Source organism: Engystomops pustulosus, chromosome 10 (genome assembly GCF_040894005.1).
Source record: "Engystomops pustulosus chromosome 10, aEngPut4.maternal, whole genome shotgun sequence".
Taxonomy (NCBI): domain Eukaryota; kingdom Metazoa; phylum Chordata; class Amphibia; order Anura; family Leptodactylidae; genus Engystomops; species Engystomops pustulosus.
This window is the reverse complement of record NC_092420.1, coordinates 33,261,952-33,285,842: the sequence shown is the minus strand read 5'-3', so window position 1 is coordinate 33,285,842 and position 23,891 is coordinate 33,261,952. Positions and strand designations below refer to the sequence as shown.

The 23,891-nt window shown below is 42.6% G+C and overlaps 1 protein-coding gene across 3 annotated transcripts in view; it reads left to right on the top strand.

The window, feature by feature from the left end:
* ZC3H7B (zinc finger CCCH-type containing 7B) overlaps positions 1-7,020 on the top strand; it is a 38,147-nt gene extending 31,127 nt beyond the window's left edge. For all 3 annotated transcript variants that reach the window (XM_072127606.1, XM_072127605.1, XM_072127604.1), the window contains exon 23: positions 52-7,020. In XM_072127606.1, the coding sequence (XP_071983707.1) occupies positions 52-280 (229 nt within the window). In that variant the 3' untranslated portion in view covers positions 281-7,020. The remainder of the gene's footprint in view (positions 1-51) is intronic.
* Positions 7,021-23,891: the final 16,871 nt, after the last annotated feature.

The window sequence follows — 23,891 nt, the reverse complement described above, 5'->3', positions numbered from 1 at the left end:
GGCCATAACTCTCTTATTGATAAGTGAGTGTTGTATCTTTTCTCACAACAGATATGAGGAGACACAGAGTTGCCCGCAGGAAAGTAATTGCCCATTTGCTCACGGAAGAGAAGAATTGGCAGAGTGGCATGAGCGCAGAAAAGTCTTGCAGTACAAAGTTTCCAAAGCCCGCAAAGACATGTTACTGGAGTCAAGTGACTCTGACTTTGGCAAATATTCCTTCATTATGCAAGACCTGGCAGAAGGATCTGAAGAGAAAGTGTCTGCAGAATCACAGTGAAGCCAAGAAGTATTTACTTCACCCACAGAACACACAGGGTGCAGATTTCATCTGTAAAACCTGGATTGCCTCAGTATATCACAAGTCACACCAGTTTATACAATGACAGATTTTAGATTGCCCAAAGATGTTCGTGCAATGGAAGAGACTCCAGGAGATGAAATATTTTATGAATGTGTTAATAATGGATATCTGGGAGTGGCATTTGGATATTACACATTATAGCCCCATAAATATGAAATCATTTTTAGTTCTCTTTATTTACCACATTATATGTATTGATAATGGGGTTTTCTCAATTAAAGGTATTGATGACGTGTTGGACAAGTGGTGCTCCATAGTGTACACCATGTAGAAAATATTAGGCCTGTTGCCCAGGAGTGAATTTTGTTCTGACAAACTTGCTCTGTGCACTTAGGGAATTTATTGGACTAAACCTAGACCTTACATGAAGCAAGGTTGTCATAGAAAACTTTTCGGCTGAGCCAATGAAGCACGAAGTGTTCGAGACAGATGGTTGTTGGCTAATGGTTCCCTTTTTAACCACTACCAGTATGTCATCAAGCAGCCGAACACAGTCTAGATTATAAACTGTAGGGGCCATGTGGACAGAACTCAAACCTTACTGTGCTCACCTCGTGCATGTGGAGTAGCAGTGAGTCCAAAAGAAGTCCCGGCACTATGAGGTGGCGCCAAAACCAGTGGCGTAACTTGAAGCTGATGGGCCCCAGTGCAAAGTTTGTGCCAGAGCCCCTGACTATAATGTATGGTTTAAAGTACTAATCTTCATATATGGGACGTTTTGGGCCCGGTTGCAACTGCTCCCCCTCAAGTTATGCCCCTGGCCAAAGCTTATTCTTTATTTATAATTTATTCTTTAATTTTAATTTTTCGGCTCATGTGAGCCTTTTCGACTGGTATACACTTATTATATATTAGTATGTATGTTTGTGTCAGCGGATCACATCACCTGGCATGCGTGACTCATATTGTCACGTGAACATATATCACGATCATGTGACTAGTGTGTATTAACAGGGATATTAAATGCTTATACTGTTACAAAAGGTAAGTGTAATACAATATATAGTAAATTGGGTAGAATCGGGTAAGGAAAGTTGGTACATAAAGTATTATTAGACACATATTGTAGTCATTAGTATATAATCACGGATAAATCACAGTATATTGACAGATGTCACATAGTACAAATATTGACAAGAGTAATTGTTAGTAATACAAGCACAATGTACTCGTGGTTAACGAACATACAAATATGTAACGTTACCCATGCTGTCACGATTAGTTATTCTGTATCTAACAAGAGAGACAAAAATTAGTCTCGTAATGAATTTTACAATCTGTTAATCTCATATTCACAATTTAAACCTCTGGGTTCCAAGGTTCTTAGTTCATAGATCCAGAATGCTTCCCTGTGTAGCAATAGTCTGGAATATGTCCCTCTCGTTTGGGGGTTTCTACAGCCTCAATTACTTGGAACTTAGTTGTGCAACAGAGTGATTACATATTTTAAAATGGTTAGGCAGTGGGAGTAACAAATTCCCACGTCGTGTGGTGTACTTATAATAATGTTCACCCGACCATATGTGTCACACATGCCAGATGATGTGATCCACTGACCCAGAGGTTACTTATCAATACCGGAAGTGAAAAAAAATTATGTATGTAATATGCTATGTATTAACAAGTGTATACCAGTTGAGAAAAGCTCAGATGAGCGGAAACGCGTCTGATTGTATGTAATTACTATTTTGGATTAAAAAATAAAGAATAAGCTTTGATGCCACCTCATAGTGTCGGGTCTTCTTTTAGATTCACCCCTTCTGAATTATGTCTATTTCATGGCCCAGCACAGTTGCATCAAAGTCATGGAGGCAGAGAGTTTATCATTTCAAGTAAAGCTCTTCTCACTTCACAATGCCGCCTTCACTGTAATTGATAGTCCTGCATCCAGACACATCACTAACCAGATCGCCTTCATCCTGAGGAGAGGAGAGCTTGACTTCAATGCTGAGCTCTCCGCCTCCATGACTTTATACAACCAATTTACAACTCTCTTCAAAGTAGTATTTCTAAATGATTCCACCACACTGGGTCATGAAAGAAATATGATCTTGAGGGTGCTAATGTGCTTCACAACATGCTGGTAAATTTCTGATGACAGGTTCCCTGATAAGGCACACAAGCGCTGGGTTATGCTTCTAGTCTTGTTCTCTGTGTGAGTTCTTATGCAAATGGACGCTCTCTATAATGAAATTGAGCAGTGTAGGACCCTCAGTGTTCTGATATTTTCCATTTGTTCATATTTTTATATCCTTAAACCCCTTTGCGGCTCAGTAACACTCATACTACTGTGCTGACACTGATGAAAGGTTAGATATGCCTAGATAGAAGGCCTTCTGGTAGCCACAGACTATGCAGCAATCTGTAGTCCAGAGCGTAGATGAGATGTAAGACATTATGTGAAGAAATATATATATACAGAAGTGTTACCTGTTGTGACTTTTACTACTTATTATGCAAAGTTTGTTGAAAAGTTGCCAAAGTGACCATGTTAATACTTTTAATTCCGGTTTAAGTCTCCAAATTAAATAGTTAAATGAGCAAAGTATTAAAATGAATGATGAAGTTGTCAATGTAGTTCAGAATATAATTCAGAAAATAATATGGGTTTGTCAGTCGTCTTCTCTTCTTGGGGATCAGGTAGTAGTGTTATCTGGGGAGCATGTTATTATCTATTAAACTTTTACCAGTAGTTACAGTGACCATTAAGAATAAGCTGTTGTGTTTGTACGTGAGGCATCTATATGACATCTATATCTGTGCTCCTGTAAGCTGGAGACTTGATGCTATGATGTCTACCATAAAGATAGAAAAGCTGTGATCCTGCCTCCTACCTGTCTGGAACACTTCCTCTGACACAGCAGCAGTATAGAGGCTATTATACAGCAACACTGAGCAGTGCAGCTCTGAGTGTATCATTTAGGAGACACCATAGAGCCCTTAGTCTGCAATAGTGTGTGTGTGGTGCAGCACCACCTATCTCCATAGACTTCTATCAACAGATAGAAGACGCCTTAATCCTAAACCTATTTTGAGCAGTAAACCAATAGTAACTGGTGCAGGAAATTATTAGGGTAAGTAGAGAAAGAGGTATCTTTCTACAAGGCAAAATCCTCTGGGTTAATTAACCATTAAATGAATTCATGGCTTAGACTGGTCTAAAATTCAACCGTTTTGGGCTTAACTCTGATGATCTTCATAATCTTTTCCTATCATTAACAGCCTGATGGTGCGGTAGAGCCTTACAGGGAGATCAGTATACAGGGTTGACCCACTAGCATGACCTAGAGCAGAGTCCCCAAGGTAATAAAGGATGTGTATCCTCGGACATTGCGTTGCCTTTAATTGGACTGCTGTCATTTTCTGTTCTTTTATTTGTGCCAATAACTGGTATGTGGTGGTTTATTAAAATAGATGTGGGATTTTTTTTTTTCTTGGTATCATTGGTGCTAAATTTTGGATTGTTGGCAATCTAAGGGTTACATGTAAATTCTTTTTTCAGCTTGACAAATGTGTTCGGACTCTCCTCTAAGGGCAGAACAAACACATGCAATCCAATGTGCCCAGGCTGCAGGTGCATGGGGTGTGTTCAGAGGAATAGCCGTCAGTGAGACAATGAGGTGTATGGGCTGGGGTGGGGACACTTTTCAGATGATTTCAATATATTGTTCATGTTGGTGTCAGGAAGGTTGATTGCCTGTGTGTAGTATTTTAAGGATCAGCAAGTAAAGTGCCAAAGTAAAAAGAGTAAAAGTACCTGTGTGGGTGGGGGTTTGTGTGGAAATGAAGAGGTATAGGTGATTTATTTTGAGGTACAGTCTGTCCGTTATGGTAGATGGTACTATACGGAAGGATTTGAAGGTTACGTATTATAAAGACTTATTTAGTTCACGATATTCACTATTGGGTTACTCGGTATGAAACAGTATGGCGCTTCCCCTGTGTAGTGGTCGTGCTGGAGTACTGCAGACCTTTCTGTTGAAAGCAAACTGCGCTCCATTCCGTCCATTGCGCAGAGTGGACAGAGCCTTTGATCTATATTAAAAATCATAATTATATGTATTGAAAAATGTGTACTGTACACGTAAGAGATTTTTTTTTTTATTGCAGTGGAAATTATTATGGACTGGCAAACATCCTCTATATATGGGATAATGATAGCGGTGTGAACCTAGTCTAAGATTTGGGATTGAAAACTAAGTGCACACACACCGCCATAGAAGTGTCTGGAGGTTATTGAATAAGGTGCGATTAAAATGATATTGGTGGAGGAACCCATAAGATGGACCCGTCAGCTGCTCAGCAGGCAGTATCATAATCCAGTCCTGACTATAATCCCAGGGGAAGGTAGAATTACACCACTTTAGTGTCAGGCTTCTTGCTATATCACTTGGTACAGTAGATGCCTCCCTCTGCCTGGAGCTTGCTTTTTGTAGAAGTTTACTTTTTTTCATGACCTCTTGTATTTTCAGGTTAGGAGAACATTCTTGACAGACTAATAATAGAAAGACAAGCTGGCTTGTTCTGCTCGCGCTTGCTCTGAGGGTGCCATATTCTGAGAACACTCCAGAGCAAGCATGAACAGTCTGGGAGGGCCTGTTTTTCCAGGATAGCGAGAATAAGAACCCCACTACTGCTCTATATCTTTACCTAGAACGTTCTATAATTGCATGGTCATTCCGATGTTTCGTGGATACGCGTGTCATTTCTAGATTATTAAAGGAGTGTTAATAATTAGTAGTAGCAGCTTTGGTGATGTATACTGACCTTGGTGTGGTTATTGATGTATAAGGGCTCCATATACATGCTTTTTAAGGGTCCTTTGGGCTTGGAAGACGTGATTATTTAGGATTCCTATGAGGAGAGCTTTGTTTAATGATATCTTTGGCTTAATATATTCTCATGGCAAACGTCTTGCTGTATGTTTGAGGTGCATTGTATTAAGACATTTGCCTCTTATGCAATACGTGTTATTAGCATGCAATGGTCTTATTTACTATGCAAATTGCGTTTTGCTGTAGGGGGGGTCTCTGTATTTTGTAGTTGGAGCTTGAGAAGAGTACTGAACGCGTTATTACACTGAAACCGTAGCGTTTTGTTTACACCCATCGCCGCAGTGGAGTGTGTGTATATCTTTATACATATATTTACAACTCTAGGTTTCTGCACAAAATCTGCACATAACGTGTGACTGCCCTGATGGTGCATTCACACGTGGCGTTCTGGGTATACGTTTAGACACATGCATTTTACATGTTACCATGCCTTTGCCTGCTTTGAAAGTGTTTTCTTTTATTGCTTACAAGTGTTTGCTGCAAACCAGCAATTTAGAAAAACACTTTCAAAGCAGGCAACGCACACCCAAAATGGCGGGTGTAAATGCACCCTTAAGATTCTAGGTCTCCAGCAGGCGTAAAGGGGTGTATAGGATTAGATAAGACGCCAATCACATTACGATTTGGCTCTCTGTTGAGTCTTCCATCAATGGGGTATTGTTTAAACATTTAGAAATATTATTACATTTTGTCTCTTAGAGGATCCATTGAATGATACAAACAATGGTCATTGTAGCGTGTTTTTGGCCAGAGTAGAATATAGTTATCTTGTTTACCTGGTCAAGAACATCTACAATTATGTTTTTGACTGGACAAAAAAAAATTCATGATAACAAGTGGAAAGAAGTTGAAAAAGGAGACTTATGGAATCATTAAAGTCAATGGACATGCTTCAGGATACACCTGAAAATTATTTTTGGTACCAGTCATTTGACAACAGGCTTGGAGAAAATCCATATTGTGATGTGATTGGGGGGATAAATGGGGTTGCTTTTTATCTCTTCTCTAAGGACTGTGCCTGCTATTGCACCTTACTTGCAGGCCAATAAATGGTGCTGCTCTCCTGTAGTACCTGGCACAGCCTTTGGGTAAGAGTGGCACTGTAATGTAAGTATAACACAAGCCTTATATTATGATCCTGTAGATTTATTTAGTTGTCATTCACTTTGCTGATGCTGTAATATGCAGGAGATTTTCTACCTGTAAATGTAGACAGAAGATCTGCAGCCTTTTGTGAGCATAGCCGGACGGTCAGCCCATACTTCATCAGCTCGGGGAACGGCAGAACAGTTTATATTTAAGCTCTGAATCCTTAACTCACCAGGGAATAACCACATAATCTCATATAGTTATTGCCCTCCCAAGTTATGTACTTAGATGATGAATTTTGCTGCATTATATACTAGATGGCTTATCAGGATTTCGTGTGGCCCTGACCAATATGTCACTCGTTTCCTGGTTTGTCTGGATTGTTATGAAGCTTGGGATAGAAGTTGGACCATATACATGATTTCAATGCTTTGGTGCCAATGTATGTTTCATTCACCTGCTGATATCTTTTATGTTGCACTTATGTTTGTATAATTTACCCTTTTCTGTTCTGTAATGAGAATTCTGCATGTTCTGTGTGATTTATCTTCTACTTTACATGGTAAATTTCTATCACTCGTCATTTCATGCAGAGAGACAACCGCTCAGTATTGACCTTCTGCCAATTCTAGGAAAGTGTTTTGTCTCCTTACTAAATGGACAATGGAAATTGTATCCCGAAATTCTGTCTTTTTATCTGCGTACATCAATTAAAACAAATATTTTGTCTGATTCTTTTGCTTCATTGTTACAGAATATCGCTTGGTTTATAGGGGTTGTCCAGTTGTTTTACAAAATGATTGTTTAGACAGTAGGACCAGTGGATTGTAATGGGTGAGCATTCTTTTTATTTATTTTTTTTCATTTATAGTTTTATTTTATGAGATTTCTATTGGTTTTACAATCTAAAAAAATACAGTAACCATCCACAATTGTCCAGAAAAAAAAAACTAACTATATAAACCAACCCTATAAAATAAAAAAAACATTCCAGCAGGTACAGGAACCAAATCACTGGACATGTTGTCTTAAATCACCCCTTGTTTCTACCCACAGGTTTGGTCATCCTGATTTCAGCTCGGATTTGATTGAGAAGTTTCTGGAGAAGACTGTCATGTGTATGGGGGGTCTCCTAGTAGATTCTATTGAAAGTATAGGGCATGTTAATTATAAGGTTTACTACGTCATATAATCACAAAAATGTACATAGTGGTCGTGACCCAGACCCCATGAACGGCCGTATGAATGAGCCCTAAAGATAAGAACCTCATCTTTCAGATTCAGATCCGGGCTTAAAATTCACTTCCCACCTTTTTTTTTTTTTTTTTTTTTTTAACTGCTTGTAACTCTGTATCCCTGGTTATGTATCTCTGAAAGATGAGAGCTAAAGTGAAGCTCCTCCTTCAGCCTTTAAAAGGGACTCATCTCAGGCTGTTTCTGGCTCATGTGCATATAAATTTGGATGCATTTTTCATAGGTAATTAGATGAGTTTTATCATATAAGAAGGAATTAAAGAGTGGATATTTTATATCCTGCCCAAAGTGTTGGTAGTTTAGTGGGGTAAAAACTGGCAACAGAGTCCTTTTAAGATCAAAGGATAGAAGAAAGTCACCTACTGAGAATGGGAGTTTTATAAGACACACTCTACTCCCTGGAAAAGGCTGTGTAAATTAGCGCTCCTCCAAAGGGAAATGAGAATGCTCTTAGTGCCACTTATGAGCAATATCGGACTGTTTAGCAGGACTTGGTATATGACAAACCTGTGAAAAGTATACATTTTATATTAAGCTCCAAATTAAAGCAAACACATTGCACAATCTGGGTTATTGTTCCATTAAAATTATTTGCTCCTGTTGAGATCCTGCTATCCGGCTATCCGGCTATTCAGTGTTCCCCTAAGTTCGCCGATCCTTCAGATTTTATATCTTTTATTGACCATAGAGTATTAACAGTTTGGAGCTTAAGAGATCAGAGCGAGGATTAAAGTGCCCTTTAAAAGCCTGGATCAAAGAAAAGTCCTATAGAACAGGATGTCCCTACCAAAGGGAATATCCTGCCATGAATACATATAAGAGAGAACAACAATGGACTAGACGGGGAGTGTTTCAAGCAAATGCCCAAGGTCACTGAACTATTTTTGAGCATATTTTACACTGTAACAGTAGAAGCCTTCTCTGACCTGCGGCACTAGAATGCGATGTTCTAGATCTATAGAATCTGTACAGATCATATTCTGCTTTAGGAGGTTATTGAAGTTCTTGCACACAATGAACTTTGTCACAACTTTTTTGTAATTGTTATCCACGATGGGAACATCTGCTGACATCACTGAACTTTTTATCTAAATTCTCTAATAACTCTTTTACCCAACCGCCCAGCGTTTCCAGTGTCACAGTTATTGGATGCCGGATCGGGGGACTTTTTTTGGACAACATTTTACATGCTGATCTTAGGCTGAAACAGACTGGGAAACAAATGGGGATTTGTTACATTCGGCCTCTTGATAATTTTGTACAATTTGTATCATCTTTTTCAATGCTCCAGAAAAGCATATCTATTATTTTTAATCATGTGAATTCTGATGTGTGCTGTAATATACAACAAATTGTAATAAATGCGTCTCTCCTATGTCACTTTATACACTTTTTACTTTTAATGAGTTGGCAGCTTAGGATGACATGGAAGCGCTGATTAGGTAAATAGCTGTTTCCCCCCTTGCTCCACCCCTCCCCCAGGACCACATGCTGCTTGCAGGGAGCAAGGTAATGTGAATTAAACTTATACAAAGTACTGAAATTGTTCAGAATGCACAAATTTTGGAGCAAGTCCTATTTCTGCCCATGTTTCTTGCTCAGCAGCATTTTCTACTGTCATTTCCACTTGAGTACACAACATGCGCCGATAATACTTGGGCTGCAAACAACTAACCGTGGTACCATTGTTTGTTGCCCCAGAATGCAGATAATGGGGCACATTTACTTACCCGGTCCTGTCGCGATCCAGCGGCACGGTCTCCGATTTACTAAGGTTGTGCGCCCGATGTCCACCAGGTGTCGCTGCTGCGTCGAGGTCCGCCGGAGTTCACCATCCTAATCCAGGCGTGTAAGACACTTTTTTTTTTTCTTTTAAATAGCTTGATTTTTCCGAATCCGTCGGATTTTCCGACGACCACGCCCCCCATTTGTTTTCGACGCATGCAAGCCGGCGGCGATGGGACACAATCGGATCGCGTGCGCCAAAAACCCAGAGCAATTCGACGCAAAACGGTAAAATTTGGAAAAAAAACTGAAAAACACTATTTGGACCCTTAGTAAATGTGCCCCAATTTATAGATAATGTGTGATGTGCTTAATTAAGGTTTTACAAAAAAATTTGAAAGAACAAAGATTATCAGATAAGATTATCAAACAACAAATATACATACCTGTATTTTCTTTTATCATCGATTGCAGTTTATCTATTGTGTAGTGTCACAATAGATAAACTTTTGGGAGGGCCGGTATCTATCATACAGGCAGTTAAAGGGTGTATGGTAAAAGCCCTGGATTTGTCTTCAGTAACTAAGGGTGTGATCACACTGTTTGTTCTTGGCATGTTTTTGGTGCGATTTTAAACGCACTGAAAACACATGCATTTTTGCACGTTTACCATGCGTTTGGCTGGTTTAACCCCTTAGTGACCAAACTCATTTGCGCCTTGATGACCAAGGCCTATTTTTTTTCAAAACCAGCTTGTGTCACTTTATCCAGTTATAACTTTAGAAGGAATTAAGTTACCCAAGTGTTTTTGAGTTTGTTTTTCCGTTACATTTTGTACTTCAAAATAGTAGGAAATTTTGGTTGATATAATTAACATATATTTTTGAAAAAAGGTGAATTTGGTAAACATTTTGAAAAAAAAATAGCTGTTTTGAAACTGATAGTAATTAATTTGAGTAGTAAGACTAAGATTTACCATATCTCAGCTTTGTGTTGGTGTAATTTTAGAAGTGTTCTTTTGATTGATTATGACGTTAGAAAGATCACAAATCGAACAACATTCTCTCAAATTTTCACATTTTTTTTAAAAATCAATTATTTTAGGGACCATTTTATTTCTATAGGGCAGTGGTGGCGAACCTATGGCACGAGTGCCAGAGGTGGCACTCAGAGCCCTCTCTTTGGGCACCCGGGCCATCGCCCAGATCAACATTCAGGACTCAAAACCTGAATCAAGGAGGTGTGGACAGAGCTTGATTATCATTGTAGCCTCTTCTCTGGACCCATAATTAATCCTGTAGAGGGGACTTTAGAGGGAAACTACAATAACAATCCAAATTTCTCCTTCTTTCCCTTGTTTTTGTGTCATCAGGGCGCCAATATGTTTGAAACCCGTGAATTACTTTAAATTGGCATTTGGTACTCTGTAAAAAAATATCTGGCTTTTGCTTGTAGTTTTGGCACTCAGTGCCTAAAAGGTTTGCCATCACTGCTATAGGGGTTTTGGAAGTTCTGTTAATAGAAACCCCCCACATATCACCCCGTTCTATTAACATCACCCCTCAAACTATTCAAAACAGCAGTAGGAAGTTGTTAACCCTTTGTGTATTTTACAGAAATTCTAACAAAATGTAGGTTTGATTTAAAATTCACTGATCTTTATCATTAATACATTCATTTACCCACATAAACTGAATTCAAGTAGAAAATACATCAGAGAATATATAGTGCAGTTTTATCCAAGGAAAAGGACACCTCCCATATGTGGATGTAACCCACTGTCAGGGCACATGGCGGGACGCGGAAGGGAAGGAGCCCTTGAACTTTTGTGGGGCAGGATAGTTTTCATGTCCCATGACGTGTTTGAAAAGCCCCTGCGGGCACGTTCACACGTGGCATTTTGGTTTGGTTTTGAAACAAAATCCAAAGGCTCCACGTGTGATTGCACATTAAGGTAAGATTGTATTTACTTTGCGTTTAGTTAACGTGTTAGAAACAATGTTACCAAAATATGTTATCACGAGGGGAGCCTTCGGATTGCGTTTCCAAACATAACCCTTATCCCAGAGAATTTGTAAAGTTTTTATCATGTGGCATAGGGGGCATATTAACCCCTTGTCCCTGATGGTCTTTTTCCATTGTACTTGATGTTTATCGCTCCCCACTTTCAAAAATCAAACTTATTTCTTTTTCCATGCACAGGGCTATATGAGGGCTTGTTTTCTGCGTAACAAATTGTACTTCCTAGTGACGATATTTTATATTCCATCCCTTGTACTGGGAAGTGGAAATACAATTCAAAATGTGGTAAAAATTGTGGGCTCTGTTTTTATGTCTTTCCAAATAGCATCTCTAATACATTCTTTGGTTCGGTACGATCACAGGGATACCAAATATATAGGTTTTATTAGGTGTTAATAGATTTTTACCAAAAATTAAAAACTTACGTACCCCCCAAAAATTATTACCTTTACCATATTTTGACTACAATAACTTTTTATACTTAGGAGTACGGAGTAGGATTTGGTGTCATTTCTTCCGTGCCGAGAATAACAGGTTTTTTTTTGGACGCGGTGATAACTAGCATGTTGTGTTTTGTTTTTTGTTTTTTTAATTTGTTGTTTTATAAGTGTTAAGGGCTTTTGAGACATTTTTATGAATTTTCTTTTTCATTTTTTTTTTTTTTTTAACTTATGTTCACATTAATAGTATAATAACTTGTGATCATGTGGTCACTAGTTCATAATAATGCACTGCACTGTGTATTGCAGTGCATTAGTAGTGTCAGCCTATGCAGATGGCACTGAATCACATTGCGGGATGTCGGGAGGAGCGGAAGGGAGCCCCCTCCCTCTGCAGGTACATCGATCCCGCGGTCACAGCATTAATCACGGGATCAAAGGGGGGATCTGAACTCCATTTTGTCATAAGATAGCCGGGGCACTGCTCCTCCCTGCACAGGGGGGCCGTGCAGTCCTTGGGTTAGGCAAGGAGAGAAACCCGTATGGGTGGTCACTAAGGGGTTTAATCTGTTTGTATTCAGTTCTGCGGCCACACCCTAAGAGAGACAGAAACGCATTACAGGGAGTTTAATTACAGGGTAAATCAATGTGTTTAAAAATCCTTCCTCTTTAACATTCCTTTGGTCACCCACCCGGCACCGCAGATAAAACTGCTCTCCAATGGAAAGTTTGAGCATTCAATAAATAAATGTTGTTACATTTCTTCATCTTTTCACCTTTTTTTCCTAAAATAGAGATAATATACAATATAGTGCAGGTGCAATTTTAGTTTTTACATTTCCTTAAAATATTCTGAGCAGAATAGCTTAACCCCTTTCGCCATTATGACGTTGTGGAAGGTCATGGTGAGCTTGTATTTCGCCCACTATGGCGTTCCCTTCTGAGCCCGTGTGATCCAGCTGCACTTACAGCCGGGATCCCAGCTGTTTAACCCTTTAGGCGCCACGGGCAAACATGACCGCTATAGCCAAAGGCATAATACCAATAAAATATACAACTCATCCCGCAAAAAAATAAGCCCTAAAACGGCTCAATCAACAAAATTTTTTTAAAAAAACGCTTCGTACACGGCAATGCAAAATCAAATATTCTTTGTAAATGAGTTTTTATTGTGTTTAACAAGTCAGACATAAACTATATAAATGGGATATCATCATAATGGTACTGACCCATAGAACGTAAGTAACATATTAGCTCTGCTATTTGCTGTATAAAATGTAAAACATCAATTACAGAATAGTATTTTTTTTTTTTTAGCCCATACCCACCAAAAAAAGCTAATAAAGGTTAAACAATGGGGTATTGCGCCCCCAAATATAGTGTTACTGCAATCCTTGAGGCATCTAGTTTTTAAAATATATCCACACTTTGAAGGATTTTACAGCCCTACTATATTAGGGGCTCAGCAATCTGGGTAATAAACTATGGGGTGCATTTACTACTTTAACTCTTTTTAAAAAATAATAATTTAGGGGCCAAAGCAAGTTTTTTGTGAAAACTATTTTCACTTGCACAAGCCAATTTAATTACTTTTTATTAAACATCTGTGGTGGTAAAAAGCTTAATTTAAATTAATTGATAAATTATCTGGGTGGTGTAGTCTCCAAAATAGGATCATTTATGGGGGAGGTTCATAGGGGGGTTCACTGTTCTTGTAGCTCAGGAACTTTTCAATGTGTGATGTCACCTGAAAACAACGTTCTCCAAATCTGCCCTCTAAAAGCTCAATGCCTCCTTCCGTAGTTTACATTGAAGAAACTGCACAACAAAATCTGATGTGTTTTCTCATTTTATCCTGCATGAACATGTAAATTTTTGGACTAAATAGATATTTTATTGTCAAAATATTGTAGAAATTCCCAATAGAACCTCCATTTTGTTTTAATTCTTTTGAGATGCTTAAAAGGGACAGGTAGGCGTGGCTGGCCACCTGGGTTGGCTGAAAACTGAATGCAGCGCGGCTTTTGTGCCCCTGTTTGTCTACTTGGGGCATGAACCGGAGCAATGGCTTCGCGGGACGCCGGGAGGTCAATGGGAGGTAAATCCGTTTATTTTTTTAAGCAGCCCCTCCTCTGGCCACCATTGTTTTTTCATACAGTCTCAGACAACCCCTTTAATGCACTAAAATCAATATAAAATAACAACAAAAAAAATTCTTATCGTTTAGAGAAATTTTCTTGTCTGAAAATGGAATGGTGCAATAACTCTATCTTGACATATAAATCTAAGGATACGTTTTGAGCAGTTCATGGTCTCTGTAGAATGTTTCTCATTCCTGATGGCAAACATTTCAGTATAACCGCATCTGCGATCCTCCCCTCTGCCTTTGAATTGCCTGACAGGGAGTGCTTCTAGAACCTATCTGGAGAACACAATTCACTTCCACAACTCGGAAATATGATCATAATAAATAGGCAGATATCTCTCCATTTCCATCGGCAGTGGGGCAGTTTCCCAAAAGTTAATGCTGTGATATGTCCTTCAAATGCGGCTGAAATCCAAATGTGACCTTCAGCCCCTTACCCTTACATGTTTCACCATGTCCAACTCAGAAAAGGCCAGTTACTTGTCAAAACATGATACTGGAGAGCATTGTTATCTGCAACTGATCTTCAGCCTGATGCTTTGGATTTTTACATACTGTACTCTATGGATATGCCATAAATGTAAGTAATGGAAAACCAATGTTTAATTGCAGCATATACATTTTTGTATCATTTTATGACATGTGGGAAATAGAATTAATAAATAGTATAATATTTTATCTGTAAATCCACTCATAAGGAAAAATTGTCACATTGCGCTTTGAAACAGAATTCGAGCACATCGGGAAGTAGTAACTCCCGAAGAGGAACTAGCAACATTTGTTTATCTGGTTAACGTATGTGAACGTGGCCTCCGTGACAAGTAATTTGCTCCAAATTTAGATTGTGTTTTTTGGGTTTTTCTTTTGCTTGATTTACATCTTGGCATGTCAGCATATCAGGCAATCTCCAACCTAGACATTACACAGTATATCCTGAGACCCTTGTATTCCTGGCTCTTCCTTTTGACAACTGATGCTCTTTACATAAAACCAGGATTTGCATAAAACAGGATTTTCTAGTTTGAGAAAGCTGTGTGCTTTTGTCAAAATTGCAAAATGCCAAATTATAGACCACATGTTAAATGCTTGAAGATGTTAACCAAATGCATGCTTGGTGGCAACAAACCAGTTACTAAAGACAGATCATTGATATTAGATCAGTGGGAATTCCCCCGCTACCTATCAGCTCTTTGAAGAGGAAGCTATTCTTGGTGAGCTGTGAAGAGACCATTGTACTTGTTCAAATGTTAAGTCTCTTCACCCAATATTTTATGACCTATCACGAGGATATCCTGTCCTGGAAATGTCCTGAACCAAGTTATAGAAACATATGAGAAGACGATCGAGAGAAATACCAGGTCTTCACAACTTAATTAGATGTGCTGCAGAAAAGGGTCCATGCAGTTTTTAGTTTTTCTTTTTAATAAACTTGCATAAATCTCTAAATTTATTCTTTTTAAAATGCTCATTTTGGGATACTGACTGGAGAATGATGGGAGATTTTTTTTAGAACAAATTTGCAACTTAAAGGAAATCTACCTTCCAAAAAAATTCTTGGATAAACCAGGAGCACTTAAGACACAGGAACTGTGACTGTGGTAATCTTATATTTGTTATACATGGCCTTCTTCCTTCTAAAATCAACTTTTAAAATGATGCTAATAAGTTAGAAGTGCTCTGGAGGACGTTACCAGAGCCCCTCCATTCTCTAGCTTCACAGACTGTTACACTGCCTCCCCCTTTGCTCTCTGTTGCCATGAGATTACATCAGGTAGAGGAGGGGGTAAATACTCAGAGGAAGTTCCAGTACAGAGTGTGAAAGGGAAGTGCTTCTTGCACACTGTAATAACCTCTAAATCTACAGCTTGGAGGGGCTCTTGAAACATCCCCTAGACCCCTTTTGGTTTTGATTTCAGAAGGGAGGAGGCCATGGGTAACAAATATAACCACAGTCACAATGCCTGGATCTATGAGTAAGAGCTCCTGGTTTTTCATGCTTGATTTGATGGTAGACATGAAAAAACAACTGAGAGGTTTGGAACTGCTCTGCTATTCAAACATTTTGACTTTGTGTGACGTCTGAGGATGTTAACGGGTCTTAACTCCTAGACAGAAATGGGTCCTTACTTGCAAAGAGATCACAAGGCCGTTTCCCCTTGAACTGTGGTGCAGATTTTAAAGGAAACCTACCATGAGGAATATACTATCGGAAGTAAATCTAATTTCAGATTCCTTCTGCATGCCTCTGCCCTAATCTGAAATTTAATAATCTTGGAACCTAACCTAACTTGTAAAAAACTTTATTTCAGTAATATGTAAATTAGCAGCAGAGGCTACTGGAGTGTGGTGTAGCCTTAGCTACCAGTGACCGGCCCGGCTACACCACGCCCCAGTAGCCTCTGCAGTTAATTTACATATTACTTAAATAAAATTTTTACCGAGTTAGGTTAGGTTCCAGGATTATTAAATGACAGATTATGTCAGAGCCAGGAGGAGGAATCTACCATCAGATCAGCTTCTGATTCCTCATTTTAGGTTTCCCTTAAGGGTGAATCTATGCATAACTGATTTGTTGATGGGATTTTAGATAATCTTCTAAATTCAGATTTTAGAAATCTATGCACTTTCTACTGAAACAAATACATCTAGATAAAAAACAATAATTTCTAGAAATTTCTGCAATAAATTGCCCTTTCTATGAATTTGGTTCTGTGCGCTGAAAGTTGTTGGCTGGTTATTCTATCAATGTACATTTATAGATAATCCTGGAGAATTTATAAGCAATTGATATATTTTGAATGAATGGCAAGGTAAAGGGACAACTAAGGTAACTAACGCAAACAGCTTCAAGCTGCTTGAAGGCATATACAATGAGCTATATGATCTGCGGTGAAGGACAGGTTAGTCCTGCGCTGTCACGTGCTGTGACATGTGCCTTCTGCACAGGGAGCAAAGGTTTCTCTATTCCTCTTACTACACTGTCTGCAATGACTGTTTAACCTCCGAACAACTGGGTGAACTTTGTAACCAATAAATAGAGTACTTGTACATATTCTAGATGTATAGGAAATGTGCAACAGCCCTGTGCATATGGTCATCATAGAGGGTGGTCTTTATAGTGAGATCCCTTAATTTGTTCCACACTTTTGTGTTTTAATAAATAAAAACATATAGTAAAATAGAAAATGAGATCCTTTATTCACTGGAGTAAAAGACCATAGCTCTTCCCACATTGGCGTATTCTACTGAAGTGGACCCTGTTTCATAACAATACAAAGAAAACTCAACCCTGGATTTCCAAATCCAATTCCATTTTTCTCACTGTTTAGAACAGAGGGGTTTTTTTAATCAAAAATTTAAGTTGATTGAATAAAGTTTGATTTGTAGTGGATTTGGAAGTGCTTGAGTTTTCCTGGACTGGATTGCACAAGTCAGAGTAGGATCTCTGCTCACCAAAGAGCATCAGACAGGTACTGTGAGTTGGTTATCTATCTATGTGCTTTATTATTATTGTTATTATTGGATTCCAGCCACCGATCCCATGCTAGTCTACACCAATCGTTTTTACCAAACACAGGAGAATGTACAAGTGATAAATAATAGCAGCATTTACTTGATACCTTTTTTTACATTCACTGTTGGATTTGGCTAATTAACTATCCTAATAAGAAGTTGGCCACTTTACCTCATGAGCGGGGGTCAGGATATTAGGTAATTTACCAATATAAATCTATTTATAGTTCTCCTCTGCTTTCTTGATATGTAGTGTGAAGCCGCCTGTCTTTTGCCTCATTAGCCAGATATTCCTGTCCATAAAATGGATGCAGATGGAGGGTCATGTGATCTCTATCTGTCCATGAACGATTACCCTGCAAGGACCTTATGATAGTATTCATGAATATAAGACCAAGGTCATGGCAGGGCGATTGTTTACAGACAATTAGAGATTAGAGATGAATGTCTGGCTGATGAGGTAAAAGACTACATAGCAATAAAGTGGAGCAGAACATTTAATAGATGTATATTGGTAAATTACCTAATATCATGCCAGTGCAACATCCCCCACCGGGGCCTAGCCCTTGAGGTGAGGCCTGGAGACAGCCGGGGCCCGCGGTACCGGAGTGGCTGGCGGTTGCGGCCTAAGCACGCTATTGTCACGGTGCTTGGTACGGGGGAACCGGAGGGCTGTCCTACAGCCTGGCAGGTCTCCAGCAGGGTGGTGTTGGCAAGAAATGATGAGGGAGAGGCTACTATAGCGGATCTCCCTGGGGCAACCCCTTAATGCCCCGAGTGTGAGTCTCTGGGTGATGGACAGGGTGCCGGTGATGAAGGCAGCCGTATTAGCAGGGACCAGACGGAGACAGAAGTTGAAGAAAACAACTTACAGTTCTTTATTTGAACCGGCAGGAACCGCAGCAACGTGCCTTTAACAGGTAGATGGAGTGCTGAGATGTGAGTTGGAGGGAGCCTCAGGAGATAGTTCACCAGCCTGGATGTAGAGGGCAGGCTGGGAGGCAGCTGTGTCCTGGTAGGAAGCTTCAGCTTGTCCTGTAGGGCTTCAGGTATCACCTTTAAAGGTAAGATGATACCCCTTTTCCTCACTACACTAACTCTAGTCTAATACTCCACTCTTCAGAGGCAGGGGCTAGGCTCTTCCTGCTCTGGTATGGGCTAGACTGAGATTTCTCACTCACTCACTGATCTCAAGGATTCCACCCTAGAATAATCATCCAGAACATTCCTGGCCAGAGGTTTTATTACCTCCCTTTGGTCAGGTGGTGGCTGCTCCTCCAATCACATCTCAGCTTACAGAGCACAGGATGTAACACATATCATTGGACAACAGCATCTTGCATCATACAAAATACTTAACCTCTGCCTTGCCAGGCAGGATTCACCACTGCAATACCCCTATGTCCTATCAGGACCATGTAGTGTGATGTGGGTACATGCAGGTGGGACGTATTCGCAAACACTCCCTCGCCATTGCATCGGCGAGGGTGTTGCATACCCCGGGGGCAATTGAAAGAGCCGCCCTTGGCTCGACTACAGATGGTTTGGGGCACAGAGGGGGCTAAGGGCACTTCTGGGAAGTGCAGGCTATGTGAGGTGTAGGGACAAACCGCCCATGGTCCTGGAGACAGGCACCTGGGTTGGTGTCGGACTAAGACAAAAAAACATGTAGCTGTATGACAGTTGGTCGCTGACGCCATTAAACTGAACTGTACAGTAGGAAAGGTGTGGTGTCATGTCCTGTAATCCACTCCTTGCACCAAGGCCTGTATATTTGTTATGTAAACACTTCTTCCCTGGCGACAATTATATAATGTGTATATCTGCATTGCATTAGCATATGCGACACGAGTACCTCCTGACGTCCTTACCCATAGTATGAGTGGCATCCAGGTGCTATCTCTGTAACACCCCCGGTCCCCGTAGGACCCGCAGTTTACGGACTACCCCCATGTGCAAACCTCGGTTTGAGGGATTAGGTAGCGGTCAGTGTTTTACATAGAAAGACGGTCCGACACAGCCACACTACAACCTGAAAAGCCTATGAAAGGGTTAATGCAGACTACTGGCATATATGACAGTGTGCAAACAGGTTAAGATCACATCGGCTTAGGAGCCCAATGGGTACACATCTTGAACGTTACAAACGTTACAGAGGTAGATAGGCTACTCAGGGTAGCAAGATAGAAAATGTCTCTTTACCTGAAAAGGAAAAGGCATAAAAAGTGCAAGCATAATGTCCGTACCTAGAAAGGAAGGCATTAACTGCAAAATAATAGTCAATAGACATAGCAACTTTTCCCTGGTAGTATCTGGCAAAAGTCTCACAGAAGGTCTCTACTAACAAAGTCCATCTTCTGTGTACAGCCCTTGATGTGGGGAAAAGTGCACTGAGAAGCAAAGGGTCTCCTCTAGTGTAGAGGGACAGAGTCCTTTGAAGAAATCTCTTGACTGAGATAAATAACGGTAAGAGTCTCAGGAAAGTCTCTGGCTCTTTGGGGAAAGGACAGAAATATACAATATGTACATGGTACAGTACCTGAAGTGGGCTACAGCCCTTCAGGGGTTACTCTGCATCTTCGCTGGGTTCAGCAGGGACAGGATCCAAAGTCAGCAGGGAATCCTGTGCATCCTCAGCGGGAGTAGGTGCCGGCTGGGGACACCCGGTGGCAGTAGTGGGTACTGCAGGTGCAGCAACATCCTCTGGACCTTCAGGGGGAGGAGCACTGTCGCCCGGGGTGTCGGCTGATCCAGCCGGGGGCTCAACTGAGCCAGGGACCACGGAGGGGTCCAGAAAGACATAAATAGGGACCTGCGGCAGCGCCGCGGCTCCTTCCAGCTCCGGTTCTTCCGGGGCCGGGTCATCACCCCATTGGTAACCGGCAAGGGGAGATGTGGGCCTAGACGGAACCTCCGGACAAGGTTCGCTAGCCGGGATGTCTTCTCCCACAGAAGAGCCGCGGGACCTGGCAATGCTCCCGGCAGGGGAGACGGTGGGGGTGGCGCCCTGGATCATGCCCGGCCCATGAATGGCAATGGGACCCGTACTCACGATTACCGTGGATGGGGCATTCACGTGGGTCACCGCCCGGGGACTCGCAGCCGAGGAAGAAGAGGTGTTCGGAGATTCCGGCCACTCGTCGTCCTCATACCAGTCGTCGTACGGGAGGTAGCGGTCCTCATCGGAGTCGGGAATCCGGATTACGCCAGCCGCCCATGGTCCTCGAGGTCCTTCCTGCATGGAGAACTCGATGCACTCTCCTGGCTTCAGATTGTGCAGTCTCTCCGGCAAGTCAGGCCTCTTGACAGACCGGCGGGGAATAAATACCTCCCGTCCGGTGTAGTCCTGGGTGGCGAAGCCATAGCCACGCTGCTTATCGAAGAACCGGACCATGCCGGTGGTGCGGTTCTTTTCCACCCAAGCTCCAGCTGTAGACCGGCCGGCCATATACCGTTGGGCCTCCTTCTCTCGGCGTCGCTGTTCCGAGACAGCGTCTCGGAGTCGCCGGCGGGCGGTCTCACCTCGGCCTTGAGGCTGCGGAGGTGCCGGTGCTGGGGCTCGTGGCTCCGGTGCAGGCTCGGATCTCCTTGGGCGACAGGTAGGTGCCGGAGGATCAGGAACTGCCGGAGGATCAGGAACCATCACAGCGGGACTGGCAGGCCGCACAGCGGGAATGGTAGGCCTCGGAGCAGGTGGAGCGGCAGCAATAGGCCCAGGCGTTGGCTCGACAGGAGTCGGGGCCTCCCACGTGGCGCCTCCACGTGGGTCCGCGGTACCAGCATGGTAGCCGGGAGAGGCACGAGGAACCGCCCGGGTGGTACCTGGTGCTGCGTCACCGTTTGAAAACATGTCCTGGTGACGAAGGCCCGGGTCAATCCTCGGTGCAGCCGATGTCCAGCGGAGGGTCTCCGGACCGGCTGGGCAGAGACCACGACCATAGTCTCCATTATTTCGTAGAACTCCGGCTGCTCCACAGGGGGAAATGGCGGAGGACCCCACATGGTGCCGACCTCACTCTCCAAGATCAGCACGAGTTCTGGCGTTTCTCTGAGGCGGGGCAGGAAGTCCGCCTCGAGCCAGTGGGAGGAGTCCAAGTCCTTCCCGCCAAGAGCTGTGGCGGGCTCTAATTTTTCCTGCGCCACAGGAGGCGGGGTTCGCGCCATTCGCGCGTGGGCGGAGTTTTGTGAGTCATCTGGGTTTCCCGCCAGTGAAGGTTTTGGCGGGCTTGAATTATTTGCTGCGCCACAGTTTCTGAGGTAAAAATCTTCAGGCGCGGCAGCGCCGGATGTAGCAGAGCTGGTACAGTTCTTGCAGGAATTAACCTCTTAAGTGCTGGAGCGGCGCTCGACAGCACGTGGCAGCAGTATAACACAGTTCAGTCCAGAAACGTACAATCACTTGGGCCTAAACCCGGATGGCAGCAGGGTTAGGCAGCACAGTCTTTTTAATAAAGGAAAGTCCTTAATGCCGTAATAAGGCACAGAAGTATCAATCCTGTTCGTGACGCCACTTGCAACATCCCCCACCGGGGCCTAGCCCTTGAGGTGAGGCCTGGAGACAGCCGGGGCCCGCGGTACCGGAGTGGCTGGCGGTTGCGGCCTAAGCACGCTATTGTCACGGTGCTTGGTACGGGGGAACCGGAGGGCTGTCCTACAGCCTGGCAGGTCTCCAGCAGGGTGGTGTTGGCAAGAAATGATGAGGGAGAGGCTGCTATAGCGGATCTCCCTGGGGCAACCCCTTAATGCCCCGAGTGTGAGTCTCTGGGTGATGGACAGGGTGCCGGTGATGAAGGCAGCCGTATTAGCAGGGACCAGACGGAGACAGAAGTTGAAGAAAACAACTTACAGTTCTTTATTTGAACCGGCAGGAACCGCAGCAACGTGCCTTTAACAGGTAGATGGAGTGCTGAGATGTGAGTTGGAGGGAGCCTCAGGAGATAGTTCACCAGCCTGGATGTAGAGGGCAGGCTGGGAGGCAGCTGTGTCCTGGTAGGAAGCTTCAGCTTGTCCTGTAGGGCTTCAGGTATCACCTTTAAAGGTAAGATGATACCCCTTTTCCTCACTACACTAACTCTAGTCTAATACTCCACTCTTCAGAGGCAGGGGCTAGGCTCTTCCTTCTCTGGTATGGGCTAGACTGAGATTTCTCACTCACTCACTGATCTCAAGGATTCCACCCTAGAATAATCATCCAGAACATTCCTGGCCAGAGGTTTTATTACCTCCCTTTGGTCAGGTGGTGGCTGCTCCTCCAATCACATCTCAGCTTACAGAGCACAGGATGTAACACATATCATTGGACAACAGCATCTTGCATCATACAAAATACTTAACCTCTGCCTTGCCAGGCAGGATTCACCACTGCAATACCCCTATGTCCTATCAGGACCATGTAGTGTGATGTGGGTACATGCAGGTGGGACGTATTCGCAAACACTCCCTCGCCATTGCATCGGCGAGGGTGTTGCACCAGTGTCGGCTTAAAGTTTCAGTAGGCCCCTGGGGGACAGAGACTCACTCGGCAGCATTAAATATTCTGAAACTAAGGGCGGTACAGTGGCTGAGTGAGTAGCACTTCTGCCTTGCAGCACTGGGGATCTGGGTTCAAGTCCCACCCAGGTCAACATCTGCAAAGAGTTTTTTTGTTCTCTCCGTGTTTGCGTGGGTTTCCTCCGTGTCCTCCGGTTTCCTCCCACACTCCAAAACATACTGGTAGGTTGTTTAGCTTGTGAGCCCCATGGGGACAGGGACCAATTTGTCATGCTTTGTGCAGCGCTATATAAATAAAGAATTACTATTATTATAAAACAGTCTCCTGTTCCCTAAAATATTCTTTAGTATGTAACCAGTCCCCTGGTTACATACAAGATAGGTTCTGTAGGTTTGTTCTTGTATATAATTTGTATGTAAGTCGGAACTGTATATTTTATAATTGAAACCTGTCAAATGTGCTCCTGCGACCCACGTCACCCGTGTTCCCCTGTGTAGCGGCACTGTATAAGTCTTACCTCTCCATGTTCCAGCAGCGTCTGCTGTGATCTGGCGCGTGCGTCCCCGTCTCCTAGGGCCAGCAATCAGCTAATTGGCGCCAGTCAGGCGCTGACCTGTTAAATAGCCAGCCTCTTCATGTGACCCTTGCCTTCTGCTACATTCCTGACCTCGATTCTCTACCGCCTGCCTTGATCTTGTGCGACGTCCCGACTCCAATCCTGCGCCGCCTGTATATCAGCCCCCTCATGACTATTTTCTATAAAGCCCCACTCTCCCCCTGTGGATTCATTAGTACAGCCTTCCTCACCCCCATGGATTCCCTAAGTACAGTTCTATGTAGGCACCCCCTGCAGCTCTGGGCCCCAGCACTTGCCCGGGTATGCCCAGTGCTGGCGCCAGCCCTGATCCTGCCCCCCACACTTACACATACATTACAAAAAACATGAGGTAAAGTCGCCAAAGAGGTAGTCCCACTTAACCAAAGCTCATGTGATACATGTCTGATTGATGGG